This window comes from Centroberyx gerrardi, chromosome 11 (assembly GCF_048128805.1).
Source record: "Centroberyx gerrardi isolate f3 chromosome 11, fCenGer3.hap1.cur.20231027, whole genome shotgun sequence".
Lineage (NCBI taxonomy): Eukaryota > Metazoa > Chordata > Actinopteri > Beryciformes > Berycidae > Centroberyx > Centroberyx gerrardi.
Window position 1 is genome coordinate 20697329 of NC_136007.1, and position 20275 is coordinate 20717603.

A 20275-nucleotide genomic window follows, 5' to 3' on the forward strand; every position below is an offset into this window, starting at 1 on the left:
ACAAAGGTAATACTAGACCATCCAATATATTATTAAAGAGGATATGTTCTTTGTGTCTGCAGACCTTTTGTCAGACATACGATGTGTTATGTGTTGCTGATCTTACTGACAGAACAGCTCTTCAGATATAAGAAACATACAACAGACCAGTAGCCTAAGTTGAAATGCACGTGCACAGATAGGGACCAGTTGGTAATCAAGCACTTGCTCCATTGACTCTCAACACAGAGAGTATCCTTTTTGTAGGAGTCTACTGCTCTTTTCAACTGAATTGAACTGTATTTTTTGGACACCTGTGGACATTCAGTAGCCTACGGAAATTCATCTGAAAAGATGAACTCTGTGTGGCTGTTGGATGAATATGGATAAATCTAGGAAATTGTCCTTTCTTTTCAGATCTATAGATGGCCAACACAGCCTGGATACTTGCAGGGTACAGATAGCTTTGCTGCAAATCTGTATTTATGCCTGTTGGTAATGGTATTATAAAGTTATTACTACTTCCCATCACAGTGTACTGACAGCGAAGACAGTCAAATATGTAAAAACTGACAAGGCTAACATCATTACAGGCCAACAAAAACAAAAACTGTCAGTTCATATGAACTTGTGACCAGTAGCTCCAATTTTAAAACAGTGAAGCAACAAAGACGACAAAGCAATGATGAGAGGAAAGATTTAACTAAGTAATGAAAGATAATGAGAATGTGAAGTTAGGATGCGATGTTATACATTTATTATTAATATTCATACACTGAGTCTGTGTGTGCGTGGGTGTGCATTTGTCTGTAAACGTAATTATTTCAGTACTGTGTGCTGTTTTTGCAGAGCGACGTGCTTATGTGACAGTTCACAGCCTTTCAGAGATGCTCCACATGAAACATATTCATACTTACATCTTTGCTGCCTCAGAACATGCATACATTCTAAACTTGTAGACCTTTTTCTGCTGGCTCAGATGTATTATGAATGCACGGATCAGACGTCAGTCAGTAGGAGTTGTGTATTACAAGGTGTGTGCCTGAATCCCACAGTGTCTTTTTTACTGTGTAATCTTGTGAGCATGCCAGCTGAGTTAAGAGACAAACGTTAAGTGTAGCTGGAGGATTCGAGACACACAAAGGAGGCACAGGCACAGTAGGACATAAGAAAGGACATGAGAAAGAGAGAGACAGTATTAACACAACAGTTAACATGAGATCTAAGATGATGTGGATGAGGGGGGGTCGCATGAGTGAGAGATGCAGAGAATGAGAAGCGGAGATTGGATATGAGAGAGGGCTCTTTAGTGGCCCACATCTGAGCAAGTGGAGCAGAGACAATTCTTGTGCCCAGAGTCCAGTAATGGTAATTTAAAGTGAGGGACAGAGAGGCACTGAGAGACAGAGAGAGAGAGGAAACGGAGAGGTTTTTTAATCTTGTCTCACATCCACTCTTAGTTCCCGAGGACTGGCAGCATTTTGTCATTAGTATTCACAGGTTCCATTATTAGCATACAGCTCAGTGATGTCACTGGAGGCCAAACAGGGGCACCCTGTGACCTTCCCACAATCCCACTCTCCATCCCCCTTGGTGTTTTGTGTAACCAAGACACTCTATTCCCAGCTGTGACAAAGCCCCTTCAAAGGAGAGATTTGCATTACGAAACGGAAAAGAATCCCGTCTTTGACTGACGGTTTGTGCTTGACATACCAAGTGCAGTTTAGATTTGTAAATACATGTAAGCGATCTGCGATATTCTGAGTATTGTTTTTATATATTATATGTTTTGAGGCACTCGGAGACATTTAAGGCAAAAAATTAACACACGCTTTGCATAATGACGTGTTGTGCCTGGCAGTGTGCATGCACATAATTCATGTTTTGTGAAATACATAATTTTTTATCTTTGTGCTTTATATGAGTTATGTTTCTTTCAGTCTTTCTCACTCAGTCACTCATCATTCTCTCTTTCTCACAAACACACACACATTCTTTCTTGACAGTGATCAATGAGAAGTGAGATGAACAAAAAAGCCAATACAAGAGTGTTTACAGCCCTAAATGTATTTCTCTCACACCACATTCTGAGCTACCAGTGGATTATCTAGAATGGAGATCAGGATGTGTCAGCTCTATGCTTTTAATTTGTCTTTAGTGTGCCTGGTAATCTGACCCATACACGGAATGGACAGGGGAATTGATGTAGGAGAGATCACTTAGTTCAGTCCGTGTAGTAAGGGGGCTGTAATCTATCTAGGACAGCTGTCAATTAGACAATATTTCAATCAAAAGAGGAAAAGTGTTAGTATGGAACATGATATGGTGCCTCAGTGTTAAAGGGGAACACCACTAGACTTTAGCGTTCATATACTGTATGTTGTCCCAATACCACAGGATAGCTCACTTTTTATAGGTGAGCATTAACTACTTTCTCCCATGGAGCTCAGTTAGATAAGACTGAGAAATGAACTGCGACAGCACTGCAGGATGAAGTACTTTATCTGGTGCAGGACTTTTATATACTACTGTAATATAAAGTTCATTAGGATCTGAAAATTTAAAGAACTACCATTCTAGAATACATTGTCAATAGATCAACTACAGATTGATGATTTCATAAAGAGTCTTGGCTCTTTGTGAAATCATAGTGGTTCTCTTGGTTCTCTGAATTTTATGATAACCATTATACTAACCTTTATTTATACAGCAAGTGCTTTACAATGGCACTTAAATAAGTAAAAAGGCAAAAAAATAGAGCTCTCTGGCTTTGTACGAGTTGTTCATATTCCTAAATATTTATTACACAGTTCCAAACGTAGGAGAGTTCTTTAATTGAGAAATATTCCCATTTAAATGAGCAGATAGCTATGTTGGCTAGATCGTTCATGCTACCAGCTATTCACTTTTTTCGAAAGCACCATGTCCTCTCTTCTCTTCTCTTATTTGTTTGTTTTGTCCTGCAGTCGGGGAGAATCCCTGCCAAAACCCTGCTTCATGGTTTCTATGGCAACATGGGAATACTTCACTGACATAATGAGTCTCAATTAACTTGGTAAAGAGGCTGATTAGTTAAGCCTTTAAATTTTATGCAAAACCATGAAACTCCCACCCATGTTTCCTCTCCATCATTTAGCTGCCAGCTGAACTTGAGGTGAATGCTTGGTTAGGTTTAGGCAGAGGAAAACACTGAGACTGGATCACATGTATACGATTGATCCACACTCCTTTTTTCTGTGGGACAGTGATGAAAGGAAGAGATCAGTAAAGAGTTGTGGATGAGAGAGAGGGAGGGAGAGAGAGAAGCTGGAAGCAGACTAACTTAGAAAGAGTGTACAGGGAATGCTTAACAAGGACTCCGCTTTCCACACACCAACACTGCTCTATATATATCTAGGGGCAACTGTAGGATTTGTTTTAAGAAGTGGCCAAGGATAACCAGAGCAGGCATGGAGGACATTGTCTAGTGACATTCAGCTATGATACCTGCAAAGTTGTGTTTGTTTATTTCTTATTTTAACCCAACTAGTATAGATTTTACTGGAACTGAAAACTCCAAACCTCAAAACCAGATCCTTTCATGGTCCAAAGCAAATTGCATTATAATGTACTGCACAACACTGCCAAAGACACTGATTACACACTTAGACTACATTCAATCAACTCTATTTATCGAATTGTTTCAATTAGAAATATTTTTGCCCTTAATTAGTGTGCATACTTGCTATCAAAGTTGTTCTCCACAAAAGTTTAGCAATAAGACACTGGCACGCACTGATACAGAAATTTAGAATCCAAAACAGATGGCAGTATTTAAGGAGCAAAATTAGTAAGTATTTGTAATATAGGGAAAAAAGTAAGTAAAAGTATTTGCTATTTTAGTTATCTGTAACATAAATATGTACTGACAATTTAAACATAATTGTAAGGTGTTAGGGGAGTGGGCCGGTCTGTAGGAAGCTGAGTTGATATGTGTCCCATTATTTTTTACTTTAATAATAATATCAATAATAATAATAATAATATGACTGTAGGCATTTTTGAGTAAAGTTTTTGACCCTCCCAGATTTCTTAGAGCCCTACACCCAGTTTCCAGTTTTAACACCCAGCTGTTAAGATGAGAACAGATGTTTCAGACTGTCAGAGACAGCGAATCAGTCAGAGTTGGTCCTAGTCTGCTGCACTTCATCTGATGCTCTAACAAAAGACATCACACCTGCTGCAGGAGTGAAAGATTTAACACAAGGTGAACACAGCTGTAGACTGCTGTTTAAGGCTGAAAATGCACCGAGCAGATCATGACTGTCAGATCAGATTGATACAGATGATGAAGCAAACTAAATCTCTCTCTTATGGATCCACACTGAGAGTATTCCTGTTGTCCTGTGCTGCTCCCCCAGGTCTGGATGACTGCCTGCAGCAGTACATCAAGACCTTCGAGAGGGAGAAGGTGGGGGGGGACCAGCTGCTTCGTATCACCCACCAGGAGCTGGAGGACCTGGGAGTGTCCAGAATCGGCCATCAGGAGCTCATACTGGAGGCTGTGGACTTGCTCTGTGCTCTGGTCAGTCCAAGCTTCCTACAATGTTGTCCAACTACACTGCAGTAACCCTTTAAAGTGTCACATATCACTGAAAACCTTGGTGACTCATGTTTTCACTTCAGCTGAAGAATCACATGCTCCTCTATGGGTTGAGAAAAATCTCTGACCTCTTGGACTTATGAAACCCATTCAAACCCCACTGGATAATGTAAAAAATGCTTTGTCATCAAGCTACAAACAAGAGTGTTTTTCTTAATTCCTGAAAAGCTGACATTCTGGAGATACGAGGTTTTCACCCGACAGCGACGATATGCTGAACAAATTATCTTAAGTATCCGTTTATCATCCGTGAAGCCTGTTAATTTATCAGGGAACTATGCAGGGAATTATTCAGAGATCGAGCGGCATCCGCACAAACAGTCTCATCCAGTAGCCACTGATGGCTTCATAAGTTTCCTTTTTCATTTTTATAAGTGATAGTTAATGTCTCAGCTTGTTCCTGGAGGCAATAGACGACTCATTGCTTAATCGGTGAGACAGCCATTCCAAGAATTAGTGATTGAACATTCCTGCAAATATTATATTATACAAGGACTTGCATTTTGACCATTTGACCTTCACCACAGAGGAAGAAAATGCTTTAGGCTGCCATTTTCCTAAATCAGAGTGAATCTACCACAGTTAATAGTCTAATCGAAATATTCTCTACAGGCAAATCTTACAACTGTCATTTATGTTGACATGGATTATAGCCTCTTCTTGGGGTGATTTCTCCACTCTTAAACCCACAGGTTTTGTGTGTGTCAGCATGATAGACTGCTGTTCTGCTGATTGGGTTAATGCATATGAGAGCAGTGAAAGCATATTTATTCGTCTTGTTACGCTCAGCCCCTATACTCACTGCACATGCCACTACAGCAACCCCGGCTAGCGAGCTGCGGTGCCTTGTGATCCAGGTCAACAGGCTGCATTCATACTAGCAAGGACTGTATCTTCCTCTCTGTGCGAGTCTCTTCCCAGTCTTGAACCCACAAGTCCTGATAGAAAGCTGTAGCACTGACTGAACTCATTCAAAAGCACCTGAATCTGCCAAAGAATAGTATATTTTTCTCCCATAGGAGTGAGGTTAAAAAATGTATTCAATTCATTTATACAAATCACTCCAACTTTGTCTTTAGACGATTTTTTCCAAACGCTGAACTTTTTGTAAAAGCTTTTTTTTTCCCCAGGAAATCTGCAGTATAATCAAACCGTTTTGTTTGCAACTGGTCGTAATCAAACTCTTAAAAACTGTTGATTTTCTAATTATTCATCTGTGTAGTTTTTATTCATTCATTTACGTATTTAAGTAATTATTTGCTTGCTTATGGTTTGTTTAGATTTCTTTGTTAGTTATTCACTTGTTTTTTAGGTATTTGGATATGTATTTATGTATGTGTTACAATATTCATACTGTACATCATCCAATCCCTTGTACAAAGCTACACTTTGATCTACCAGTATCTTATTGCATAAAACATTTCTTCTCAAATGCTTTTTTTCCAGGGTCCCTAATTTACATAAACACCATGTTAGGTGGGCCAACACAGGTTCTGGGTCATGTTCGCAAAACTTTCAGACACACTTAAGATGTCATTTGAGATAGTAGAAGTTATCAGTTGAGTTCTCAGTCTAATTACATGGGGCCAGTAGGGAATTTCTGCTATAGTCCTACAGCATTCAGCATTTCTACTCTAATTTCACTTATACTCTAATTTAACGCTCCCTTTCTTATTTTAGGAATATTAGTTATTTTTCTTAGTGTTGGTTGTTGTCCATCTGTGGCACCCTGGTGATTTCTTAGATGAGGTAATTGCCCTCCTTTTCGGATCCCTATTTTTATCTGCGTGCTGAAGGGACAGTCACTCCCTATAACTGATTTTAGATGCAGCAAGAAAATAAACATCGATGATCTTTGATAATGCTCAGGATTAATCACCAATCTGCTGCTGTCTCACACAAATACACCGTCTTCAGAGATGCTTTCAGCTGTGATGCGGACAGAGAAAACATAACAGGAGCAGCGGGTGATGGGTGAAAATAAGTGAACATTAGTGATGAAGAGGGGAAGGTGGAGTCGAGAGGGAGAAGGATGTGTTTTAGCCTAAGAGACCAAGAGAGATTGGACTGAGAATTAGCGGACCGAGGTCGCAGATGTTATCTGGATCTAAAGCCCTCTCATCCTGCACCGCGGCACGGGGGGCCCTGCTTCAGCCCCAAAGCCCCTTATGTAACTGGGATTTGGTTTTAAGTCTCTCAGGCACTGCTGTATTAAATATGATTACTCCCCCTCCTGCCGCGCAACCCCCTCCCAAGAAACTCTGACATGACAGACGCCCACAGGCCTGCACGTGCAGTGTGGCATTGTGGGTAGCGAGCGTTCCGCTTTCCCCAGACATGCAAAGTGACAGCTGGAGGGGAGCGGGGCTGGGCGGACGGGTCAGTGGTTTTCTTCCTCACATGTTTGTCATATGAGCAGGATCTTCAGTAGCACAACAAGGTGGACTGGCCCCCCTGCGAGCTCCTTTCACTGTTTCTGTCTTTTTATTTACAAGCCAAATAATCTCCAAGGTATTATTCAGCGTGGCGACAAAAAAAAAGCATTTCAGTCTTCATGTTGGTGAAATTCTTGGAACGCTGTGTAATTAAAGCAAACAATGAAAAACTGGCCAAACAAAGCAAACTTAGTTTCCTCTCTCCTTTAGAATTATGGGCTGGAGACGGAGAACCTGAAGACGCTGTCTCACAAGCTCCATGCGTCTGCCAAGAACCTGCAGAACTTCATCACAGGGAGGCGTCGCAGCGGGCATTACGACGGCCGTGCCACCCGCAAGCTGCCCAACGACTTCCTTACCTCCGTGGTGGATCTCATCGCTGCCGCCAAAAGCCTTCTGGCGTGGTTAGATAGGTGAGATTTGCAAAGAGTTGCATGCATAACACATACACACATGTTAAATGACATATGTTGTGTGTGAGCACATTGAAATATGCATAAATACACATCCACACGTGCATTCATGCATACATGCACAAAGATAGCGTTTCCCCATTAGTTTCTGCAGCAGCAGTGGGAAGGGTAATTTTGGCTTTAATTTTGCATCTCTCCCTAGTTTGGGTGCAGTTTTGGTCCTTGGGCACGTTTTAGCACTAAAATTAGTCTAATGTGGATACTTTATTATGATGATGGTGCTAATTCTAATTTAAGCCAAATATGAACTCTAACCCCACAGTCTTTAATATCAGAAGCGAAGTAGCACTCAGCCTTCTGTCTGTCCAAAATATTAACTTGTGTTTTGGAGAAACTTGGCTAAATATATTGTAGTTTTTCAATTTCACATTCGTCTCACATAGGTTGCAATTTACCTGTTGTTGTGCTGCACCACTGCAGAATGAATATAGTGGAAACACAATGTTGAATAGGATGAAGCAGTCTCATGGTTATATGGCATGATGCAATGGTTAGTGTATAGTGTTCTGGAAACTGCAGTGTGTTTTGTTTTTTTACCACATGAACACCAATATGTTTGTTTTCTTATGTAATTCCCATGACCAATCAGCTGACAAAGACAAGATGAGCAAAAGCTTTATATAAGTTGTTTTTGAGAGTGTGGCCATAAAGGCACCGAGCTTCTCTCTATCCCCCCTTGGTTTTCTCTGCCAGAGTGTGTGAGCATGTGTGTATGTGTGAACACATTTGATTACTAGGCATTTGTAAAATAAAAGAGTTAAAATATATTTGTATATCAATTTTTCAGACTGACAAATTGATTTGAGAAATGCATCTGAAGTCAGAGGCTTCATGCCTGCTCGCACACGCTCATGTTAAAGATTATATAATGATTATGTGTTACTTCATTATCACCTTCAGGTTTGGCGCTAAAGGCTGACCTCTTTGTTTCTGCCATGTCATTTATAGCATTCTTTTAAATTGATATTGCCTATTCCTATGACAAAATACCTTCAAAATGCTGTTTTGGTGGTTTATATTTATTTATTTATTTTTTGAATTTTGGTATATTGTATACACTGACTAGTCACTTGTCATTCAGCCCCCCAAAAATAGACTTTTGCACATCTTTATTAAAATACCAGCCTCTTGTTGGCAACGTAACGCACCATGGCTAATGTATACCAGCTATCAGTGCTCATATTTGGTATCCTAAGCAGTATGCACAGGCATGTAGTTGGAGGTACACAGTACCTGTACTTTGCTCAGTGTCAGCCATTATTGGCTTTTACCATATTTGGCGAAGGAGTTGTTGTTTTATATGTGTATATTAGGCACTCAAGTGTCATTTATTTATTCATAATAAGTATTATTTGTTTGCTTGATATATGCAAATGATATACAGTGGGGTGCAAAAGTCTGAGTCTGCTGCCAAGAACTCTTTTCACTAATATAAGTAAAAAAATCACAGCTTGCACTCTGTTTGGCATCGATTCTACAAGTTTTTGCAGAATTTGAGAATCCTCATTATTCCAGCACTCTTTAAGAGCATCCTAGAGAGTGTGTTGTGATGTTACAGTATGTTTCACCTTTTCCCTTTTCAATTGTTCCCAAAGATGTTCAATGGGGTTGAGGTCTGGTGACTGGGACAGCCATCCAAGTCAGCACTCCTTGCTCTTCCGTGGACTTTAAATAGGCCTGGCATAGCTTCAGTGCACGTTTAAGGTCATTGTCCTTCTGGAAAATGAATCCTGTTACACACAACTTGAGGGATGGCATACATCTGAAGAATAGAGTGGTACTTCTCTTTGGTCAATGTGTAGTTGATCCTGTGCAAGTCACCAATTCTCCGGTATAGGTGAAACATCCCCACACCTAAATATTTCCACCACCATGTTTGACTGGGGGTTTTATGCACTGTTGCATTAAGCTCTCATGCGGTCGTCTCCTCACATAAGCTCTCTGATTGCAACCGTAAAGTTCAAACTTTGATTCATCTGTAAACAAGACTTTCTTCCAGTCAAAACAGTGAAATTGTGGTATTGCTTAGCCCATTCTTAACGTTCAGACTTGTTTTGTCGTCGGAGAAGTTGTTTGGAAACTGCTACTCTCCCATTAAGGCCGCAGTTTGCAAATTGTCTTTTGACTGTACTTTTACTAACTGGAGTAGGGCGTTCTTTGTTCACTTGGCTTGCATCTTGGATGCAGATGCTGCTCTGTCTCATGAAGATGTTAGCGTGATATACTGGACTTCAGATGGTGTGGTCATTTTAGGTCTGCCTGGTCTTGCCTTGGATAAATATGACTTGGTTTGTGAAAATCACTCCAGCATGCGCTGTACTGCTCCCTTAGAAACTTTCAATTCAGCTGCAATTTGGCGCTGGGATAGTTTTTCAGTACTCAGGAGAACAATTTGGCCCCCGAACTGCTTCACTAAGCTCTTTTGACATTGTCATGAACAGCTGGATAATATTTTTCAACAGAAGTCCTTTTTCAAAGTTAAAGCACTAGCAGTAGCAACAATAACGCATAGAGGACCATATTAAAATAGTCAATATCTGGTATTAGTTGTTAAAAGAACAAAAACATTTTTATATCCAGACTGTGTATCCAGAGTGCTTCTCAGAAACATCATATCAGAAAATTTCTACTTGGGAATATTGAACTAATTTGTGTTGCATATGCAATATATTTACCAATGAATTAGGCTCAAAGTAAGAATGATCTTATGGTTCATTCCAGGTGCTACTTCTTTTTCAGGTCTCCATTTGCCGCAGTGGCAGACTACTCCATAACAAGAAACAATGTGATCCAACTGTGTCTTGAGCTCACTACAATCGTACAACAGGTAAAAATTTTAATAAAACACAGCTCAAACCCAGTTATTATTAACCAAATACTCCAAATGAAATGTTCCATTATAAATACCTGTACCAGACTACAGTAACCCAATTTCCTACAAGAGAATATTAGGCTGATATTAAGTATGTAAATGTAAAAATACATTACTTTTCAATTTCACTATTTACTTCACTATTTTTTAATAGTTTAAGAAACATATCTGCACATGATTAAAACATTTTCAATTCGATTACAAATTATGATTTGTGTAGTCTTTGATATCAAGAAATATATGCAAGCAACGTTTCACATAATACCTTGAACATCTGATATACACCCCCATTTTTTTTGCATGAATTGCATGAAAAGAAAAAATGTAAGATTTACTAACAAAAAGTGTATGCCAAATACACCCAGGCTCTGTGCTTATCATGTTAACTGCTAAAATGTGATTTTCTCATGCATGAGTCAGCAAGACAGTTGTGTAAATGTTTTACTGGCAATTGATCTTGATAACGCAGATCAGATATCATTGTCAGTGTGTTCCTTGACGCACGCAGTCATGTAAGTATGACAGTCAGCTCTGTGCGGCCTGGGAAGAGCAGTGAATAATCAGATGTCAAAGGAGGAATGTCTAATAGCTTTTGTTTTTGGATGGGCACCATGGGAGATAATGTCTATGTGGAGTTCAGAGGAAAATAAAAGTAGGAAAAATGAAAGGTGGGAGTGAGAGAGGGTGGAAGGCAGAGAGAGAGAGAGAGAGAGAGAGAGAGAGAGAGAGATGGATAGAGAGATAGAGATAGAGAGAGAGAGGGGGAGAGAGTGAGACAGGCCTCTGCATTGGTGACTCATTTGTTTTGTGTTTGTGCATGTATGTGTGGGTGTATTGGGGGTTATAGGTGCCAAGCTGCTCAGTGTTTATATCCACCTACAGAAGAAATGCCAATAATAACTCCATTTTGACACATTCTCTTGAGGTAACAGCACTCTCTAAATGTTTCTTTCAGGACTGCTCTGTGTACGAGACAGAAAACAAAATCTTGCATGTGGTGAGTCGCCCGCTTTATTCCACTTCATCTAATGTAAATGGAGCCCGAATTCTCACTCTTAAAGATGCCATTTAACGTCATATCTCCTCCCTAGTGTAAGACTCTGTCTGGAGTGTGCGACCACATCATCTCTCTGTCCTCGGATCCCATGGTGTCCCAGGCTGCCCATTTGGAGGTGGTGCAGCTAGCCAACATCAAATCCACTGAGGGACTGGTAAGATGATGTCTCAACGACTACACAGACTTTTTGGGAGTTTGGCCCATTCGTCACCTTACCCAATATGTGATGAGAGGATTGGCACCAAAATCACCTCTGTGTCTCCAGTAGATAGCTCTGTCCGGTGCGCATGCTAACGCTTTAGCATACAGTATGCTGAGTCATCGTAGGCGATTAGCTTTATCTTAAAAGTGAGAAAATGTAAATAAATATTCAACAAAAGAATGCACTTTCAATGGCTGAAGATCTCTCTTCCCACAAGACTATGAGCATATCTTATTTTGTTTACACAGAAAGTGAGTGAAGTTAGCTAGACAGGTAAATTTTGCACTGTTGATTTGTAATGGACTTATGATGAAGACTGAGATTTAGTTTTCAGAAGTTATGAATCTACAGGCCATAGAATGAAAACCAATACCAATTTGGATTATTAAAAGGTTTATTTTCATACTTTGGATAACCTACAGTTACTAAACATACTATATGTGTTAGCATGCGCACTGGACAGATGTAGGCTACTTGAGACACAGAGATAATTTTGGTGCCAATCCTGTCATCACATATTGGGTAAGGTGACCAATGGGCCAAACTCCCAAAAAGTCAGTGTCGTCCTTTAATTAATTCATTTTTAAGACTTTTGACACATGTCAGCGTATTGGCTTCAGTGTGGGTCATACATAGCATGTGCAAATTATCTTGTAGCAGTTTTGTTTTATACACACTGCAAAAAATAGGAAATTCCAGCACAAAGCTTTGACAGCTGCCACCGTCCCATAACTATGTCTACTGAACATCAAACAACATAGACTCGCCCCTTTTGGCACCCTGAAATCAGCAGACCATGTACAAAAAGTACTTCTTAAACTCTTCACACATTATGGCTGAAAATACCATAAAATTAAAGCTGACAGTTGGCACTTTAACCTCAGTCTATGTGTCATTTCACATCCAAAGTAGTAAGAATATGGAGCGACAACATTAAAACTTGGCGCCGCTGTCTTGTAACTCTCCCTGTAACTCTCGACTTATGAAACAGCATGAAAATAACTACTGAAATGGGCAAGATACAGAGAGCTAAAGATCTTTTCAATGTAACAAGTGATTATCTTTATACTTATTTTTGGGATACAGTGGCTATGATTAATGGCAGAGAAGACACTTTGCCTGCCACTGTATAACCATCCGCCTTTTGTTGGACTCCTCCATCTTAGCACTGACCTACACTCAGACATGAGTGTCCTGCTCGGGGCTACAGTAAGAGCCCCACCCCCACCGAAATGCTTGTAGGGGCATGGAAGTTCTCTCATCCGTTCAATAAAACCTGTACAGAACACTGGGCCAAGTGGCCTAAAAATAAACCTCTTACACTCATCTTGGAGACTGGCATGCTGTTTGTGCGTGCGTGTGTGTGTGTGTGTGTGTGTGTACGCATGTGGACTGTGTGCTGGCGCGTCTGCGTGTGTGTGTCTATGTCTGTTTATTTGCAATGCACTTTAGGCCTCTTTTAGTGAAAGCTTTGTGTTTTAGCTTCTCTGTCAACAGACCTGGGTCAGACATTATTGGCAAATAATTCTGTGTTTGTTTCAGTCTGCTTGGATGAGCATTAGGGTGGGGTTCACCACATGGGGTTCACCACATTCGCCAGGGCAATTCAGACTGTGTTAGGTATATTGTCAAACGCAGGAAAGTATACCAAATTGATTTTAAAATGCTTCCCTGTAATTATCTAAACATTTTGTATTGTTTGATGAGGCAAATCCTAGCTCAATAGGAAAAGAGTGAGACGCACCTCCAAGTCTTTCACTGGTGCTGGAAAATAATGAAGATAAATCCATATAAGATCCTACCCATCTTGAAGAAGAAATGCTAAGATTTACAAATGCTGTTTGACCCTGGTCTCTTGTGCAAATGACTGTGCGGCTGAAGCGAGATGCAGTGTGTTTAATGAGCCTTGTGTTTGTGTCTGTCTGTGTTTGTGTTTGAGTGAGCATTAAAATGTAAATGTGACTTCGTATTCCTACTGTCTTTCTACAGGGCATGTATATCAAATCAACATATGATGGTTTGCATGTAATCACTGGGACTACAGAGGGAGTAAGTACTCGACTTTTTTAGAACGCTCTGTCAGAACTAGCAGATATTTGGCATACTGATCATTCACTGTTGGTTGTATCACAGTAAATCTCTATAATGACAGTGAACAGAAGCAGCAGCAGCTATAGTGTGTTTATGACTCTGCCTCTGTCTATCCATCAGTCCCTGGCTGACCGCTGTAAGAAAATCCATGCTGGCGATGAAGTCATCCAGGTCAATCATCAGACAGTGGTGAGGCTCTCTGCTAAACTCATATTTGCCCTTTGGCTTGATTTGTGTGTGTGTGCATTTAATTTTGTCTGTCTGAAGTTGCAAATTATCTTGTATGCAATTGTTTTTAAATCTGGATTCATCCTCGGAGGGTTTGTTGAGCAAACATGCTCCTTTTCAGCAATACCCTGCTTCACATTGATTCAGTTCATTCAGACACATTCACACCTGGGAGCTGCTCAGTACAACCACAGTCTGTCTACTGTCCAGTGAGTATAGCGCCACTGGGCCTGTTTTGGGTTATGTGCCTTGCTATAGCGCACCTTGACGGTAGTTTTTGAGGAATTGGATGTGTTAGTCTGTTTACTTTTCCAGCCCAGATGTTCCCAGATGGCCAATTCAAATCATCGAACCTGCCCTCACTTCTGTAACCTTTAGCCCAGAACTGCCCCCAGCGCCCCTGACATTGTATGACTGTACAGTACATTTCTGCTTGTATACAGTGGATAGTCACAAGCAATTAGCTGAAAAGCGATCTTTGAAACAGGGAATCCTATTGTAACTGTAGGAATTCCTTTTGGTTTATCGCCTGTATTTGGCTCAATAACTAAAACATAGTTAGTAACCTTTTGTCCAAGCTGGGACGCAGACCTGTAGGCCACATTCCAATCAAGCAGTAGGTACCTACCCGTTAGGGCCCTTAGCAGGGTATGAACATGTTTTTTCACCATATGCAGTGTGGTGTCTGTGAGTAGGGGCTGATTTTGATCATTGCCAAGGCACATACAAACTGCCTGTGGCTGCAGTGTACATGGCATGCTAACTTCAGAGGAGGTGAAGACAAAAAAATTCCCTTTGATGCACAATTTAAATATAGCACCATTCCTCCAAAATAATAGCTACTTGCATGCACAACAGAAAGAGGTGCGATGATGACACTGCCGAAGTCAAGTTCATTTCAGTCAGACAACTCACGTATTGAATATGAACATCTTTATAGAGAATAAATGTAAATACTGATATCATTTTGGCGTCAAGGCTCTGTTTCGTGCTTCCTGTGAAGCGTAATTTAAAGCCAGCCAAAAGCGAGAGCAGGGAGAATTCAAATGCAGCCGCCCCATGGGGAAAGATACAGAAATGGAGCTCACAGATTGGTGGCCCAATTGGTGATGGCAATACTCAAGCTCAGCTGACACATCAGCTGATCCGGAGCTGCAGCGCCGCTCAAGTTGTCTGCCTGAACTAGCTTCACAGGCTTTGCTTCATTTATACAAAAATACTAATAATTAATTCAATTCAGTGCGGTTCATGTAAGAACAAATTGATGGTGGCACCGCTAGTGGGGGGAAAAGGAGGAAAACTATCAGGGGGCCCCAAGCTAGAAGGGCCTCCTCAGAGAAACAAGGTGATACTGTACTATGTTAGATGCATCGGGATGGAGGGTCAGCGTCACATCTTGTCAGGAGGCCCAGAAATCCTTGCAGCAGCAGCAGATATCATGGTAACACACCCGTAGTGCAGGGAAAGAAAGAAAGCTCCAGGCCTGAAAAGAAGAGGTGCTTGATTGAAAGAGATCAGGGACCTACGATTGATCTATAATTCTTCAAAAGGCAGTTGGGTGGAGTCCAGCAGTAGGACACAGACCAAAGTTCACAGGATTTCAGCATCCCTTTCCATCAGGAGGCAGACATAAACATAGAAGTTCTGGCTGCTGAGGGAAGAGAGGTCCATCAAGCAGAGGAAATTAAAAAAGAATGATCTGTGGTAAAAAAAAAAATAAAAAAAAAACTGCAGTGTGATTGACTTTGAAAATGTTACTAAAAATACATAAAGAAAAAGCTAAAGAAATTGGGGATAATTTGGTACTATGGAACACAAAGATTCGAAAGCTGTAAAAAAAAAAGAGGCAGCATATCAGAACTAAATAACTCCAGGCAACAATGACAAATTGAACTTGTGGTGCAGGAATGCCCAATAGATGGGAAAGGCTTCAGACAAACAAGGAAAGGGCACCAGTGTAGCACAACGAGACTTTAACAACCATCTGATAACACTGAAGAGAACAGAGAATCTTAAGGGAAAAAATAAATAGAAGGAACCAACAAGACAATGTTTTATAAGGAGCCATTTAAACCAAATCTATCTTCACCAAGGGAGAAGAGTAGATGTCTAAAAGCAACACATCGGGGGCTCTAAAACCACTTTAAACCAACACGCACAGATATGCACAGGGATTTATTTTGGCAAAACAATCTTGGCAAAGCAAAACAATCTTTAAATCCTGCAATACAGCAGGGGCTTCGATTCTAAAAGTGAGTCTGCTTCAGCCTATCTGCCTCCTTAATGCACTTTCTGTGTCAAGACTTTCTGTGTAGTAGCTGTCAGGGTGACAAATTACTTAGAAAGGTACCAACTGATTGCTAGGTCAGTGCTCAAAGAATACCTGGTTTCTCAGGCTGCTTGGAAAACACAAGATGAACTGGAATCCAGTCGGGTCAGCCGAGCACGAGAGGATATTTCTCCATAAACTGGATCTGGCATATTTGGTTCAGCAGCAGACAGTGTTTCTGTGGGCAGGATTGTATTTTGTGCCAAACATCATCAAAATTGGGTTAAAGCCTACTTACAGGCGTCTTAACTATTCACAACACACAACACCAGAGCTTACCACAACTTGACAGCGCCTGGAGATCGATATCATGCGAGGTGCACAATCTGCCCCTTGGCACTCAACTTTGCATTCAACTTGGAGGTAATCATTAGGGCATCAGCATGAGCCATCAGTAGGTGGAGGCTGCAGGCTGTGCTGGGCGCACCATCAGGGCGCACACAGATTATTACAATAATGACTACAACAGCACCTTGTACAAAATGCTGAACAACAGCCCAAATTGAATTTGAATCAAGAGGTCTCTCTCTCTCGTGTGAAAGGAAAACTGCCCGAAAATAAAAAAGGTTTTTAGTTTGAAGAGGCAATTCCAACAATATTTGAGTCAGTCTAGTCAAAAGTTTAACAAGACAAAAAGCAGATTCAGGAGTTGAGGCAGGAGACAACTAGACGAGTTGTCAGATTTAAGTAATGCACATCTTCAGATGAGCCACATTTATTTGTATTAAGACTTGTTAACATATTTTTTGTTGTACATCCAAAATATTGAAATCAGCCATTTGCAGCGCCTGCCCCACTGTTGGCCAAGGTTTTGTTGTCAGAAAGTGTGTGGGTTTTCAATACATCTCACGTAACCCCTTTTAAAAAGCACTTAACCTCAATTTTAAGAAATTGGTTGGCTTTAGGCAATTTGCTGATGCCTGGATGTAATAGCCTAGAATGCAGGCTTCATAAAAGATTTTTTTATTTTAGCCTTGCAAAAAGTCAACTGCTCGTAGAGATATTTGTTCTTTAGTGAATACAATATAGCTGGCCTACGGCACTGCTCAGGAATGATGTGAGAAGATGAATTATTTTAATTTAGGATGGGGGTCTATTTAAACTGGAAATAAGTTGCCAGAATGTGTTTTCTACAATGCCTCTAACTTTCTAATCTTTTGATAGATAATGTAGGTTTATCTTTGGCTTGTTTGCTTATTTCATTTTAATGCAATTGGCAGGGATATTTGTGTGTTTCTGTTGGGTTTAAGTGGAGGACTACTGGCTATTATCTGCCCTCGTGAGCGAGACAATCTTGCACGTTGCTCACAGCACGAGACACGTCCATACTCCCTTTCCCTGCCACATTGCTGCCTTCTTACTAAATGCCATCATACTAAATTTTCAAACCACTTAATGCGCTGGATGTATGCACAAGCTGGCTTCTCTTATGAAAATTGCTCCAAATTGTAAGATGAAAAAAATTGCGTAGCTAAATTGAAATAAACTATGCTTAGGTTGTTGGCCGTTAGTGACCAGCTTGTAGCTCTTGCCGAGCTTGTAGTTAATGCAGACTAGAGCAGATTGTGCGAATTTATGAGTCAAATCCTCTTGCTGTCTAGGGTAAGGAGATTCTGGGCAATCGTTTTCTTTTTTTAATGCATTTCTTGCTCTCCCTTCTTCTGTAACAAATGCTGTGAATGTATTGACACAACCAACATGGCGTTTCTCCCGTAGCTGCAAAGTTGATGGACTAGAAGAGTTTGTTTCAGTCCCACCTCGTTCTGAGCCAGCTAACAGACAGTGTGGCTGCTGTGATCAACTTCTCAGATTGTCTGGCTCACAACATGATATCTTCATATGAGGCAGACATTGCTAATGCTGTCAATCATTTGACTTTCACTGCAGACAGCCAAATTATTTTTATTTATTTATTATTCACCATTTGGATAGCTTTGGTAGTGATCAGTAAAATTATAGAGAAAGTAGAAATGAGATGGGAAGGGGGCATTCGCTTGTTCCTCTGTCCATCTGTTTGTCCCGTGTGATATCTCAGGCACCACTGACTAGATTTTGCTGAAACCTGGGGGAACGAGGCATCTAACCACTGTTTCACCATTTTCACTGATTAGCCCAAGGGCCGTGCCACACTTATACATATATTTGTGGTGACATATTTATTAGTGATTGGTTCAGAAGGGGGACGACATGTTTACTGTTTACTGTTGCCTTGTAATTATTATGAATTGTGTATCCAAAAAGAACTTAAATTGGTTAATCTTTGAGGTCCTAATTTATTTTGGCAACATCTTTAGTGCCAAGCGGTCATGGCTGTGGTGTTTCTGCACTGTACTTCCTAGAGATCACTTCTCAATCATAAACAGTGTGTCCAGTACAGTGACGTCTTTTTCCTCTGAGTTTAATTTCTGTAGGTCAGGCTCTTTTCTTTGTCTGATCAGCCAAAGATCTCTGCTCATGCTAACTACCCAATTCTTTTTCTGTTTATTCCAAACAAATGGAAAACATTAAATGCATCACATCCTGTGCATAGAGGATTTTTTTTTATGCTGTTTAGAACAGCAAATGTAAAAGCTTTTATGAACTGGCTATAGGTTGAATCACTATTGTGTTATATCAATCGATGATAGAGTAGCAAAATGGACATTTATTTATATGAAAATGTCACAGATTAATACATTAAATTGTTAGTGTGAATCAAGAACATCTACATGCCTGTATATTGAGGAAGCCCATAACTCTGTCATGCTGCTCTGTGGTAGGTGGGCTGGCAGTTGAAGAACCTGGTGAATTCGTTGCGTGGGGACCCTGCAGGTGTCACTCTGACGCTGAAGAAGCGCCCACAGAGCACGCTCACCTCGACTCCGGCTCTTCTGAAGAACATGAGATGGAAGCCCTTGGCTCTGCAAGTATGACTACTGCTTCCATCCTCCGCACTCTTGGATATGCTTGTCCGTGTGCGTGTGCGTGCATGTTTGTGTGTGTGTATGTGTACGCATGCACACTATTATGTGTGTGTGTGTGTGTGTACACGTCCGCGCTTCTGTCCCTACTCACATTAAAAATAAGACAGCACAGATTCCTAACATCAAAAATCAGCCGGTAAATGGCCAAGATAAAAGCAGAATAGAATGAATACAAAGTGAAGAGAGCTATATATATACCAGAACTGTATGATTGTGTTTGTCAGGTGAGTAAACACATGAAATGTGAGCCTGCCTAATGTGATGCGTATGTGAGAATGATTATGGAAATGAGTGTTTTCAGGATAGTTATTGTATTGTATTTTTACATATTTTGAGCTCATAGAAAAAGTAAATTCCTGCAAACATAGGATCACCTCTTCTCGCTATTAAAGGTCAACATTTCTAAATTTGAAAGGCCATAACTGCTACATCACTGGTCCGGTTTTTACAAAAGTTAGAGGGATGATGCTTGTTTAATGTTGTTTATTTTTGTTGACATTGTTCAAAGTAAATTAATGCAGATGTGATCCTGTGTGCGCAGGAGTTTTGTTTTTTTCTATGGACTTGGAACATAAAGGAGACTAGATCCCTGCACCACAAAAGGGAGCGCAGTGATTTACTCTATCTGTCTTGTGTACATATTTTGGCCTTAGGCAATTATATTATTAGGATGGTGTGCCTGAGCTGGACTGGGTGGGAATGAGAAGGGTGTGTATTAACTTCTCTGAGTCCCCTGCCAGAGAAAATGTTTCTCCCTCCCCGTTGAAGCACAACACGACTCCGCCTCCTCACCCCTTCCTCTTCCCTCTCCCCCTCTCTGCTTCTCCATCCTCATCCTCTCCACCACAGCATCACACCTTCACATTCCTCTTTTCTACCTGAAACTAATTTGTTCTCCTCCTGGCATTTTAAGGAGAGAAAAGAACAAAAGAAGAAACTTTTTGTTCCATAATGTGACAAGTGAATTAAGGACAAATTAAGGATGTCATGGTAGCCTGTTAAGT

The 20275-nt window shown here is 40.6% G+C and overlaps 1 protein-coding gene across 1 annotated transcript in view; it reads left to right on the forward strand.

Annotated features, from left to right (window-relative positions):
- LOC139925292 (connector enhancer of kinase suppressor of ras 2-like) overlaps nucleotides 1–20275 on the forward strand; it is a 31999-nt gene that overhangs the window by 672 nt on the left and 11052 nt on the right. Inside the window, exons 2-9 of the mRNA XM_071916609.2 lie at nucleotides 4380–4543; nucleotides 7267–7469; nucleotides 10251–10356; nucleotides 11357–11398; nucleotides 11493–11612; nucleotides 13650–13709; nucleotides 13872–13940; nucleotides 19068–19214. Of these exons, the coding sequence (XP_071772710.2) occupies nucleotides 4380–4543; nucleotides 7267–7469; nucleotides 10251–10356; nucleotides 11357–11398; nucleotides 11493–11612; nucleotides 13650–13709; nucleotides 13872–13940; nucleotides 19068–19214 (911 nt within the window). The remainder of the gene's footprint in view (nucleotides 1–4379; nucleotides 4544–7266; nucleotides 7470–10250; nucleotides 10357–11356; nucleotides 11399–11492; nucleotides 11613–13649; nucleotides 13710–13871; nucleotides 13941–19067; nucleotides 19215–20275) is intronic.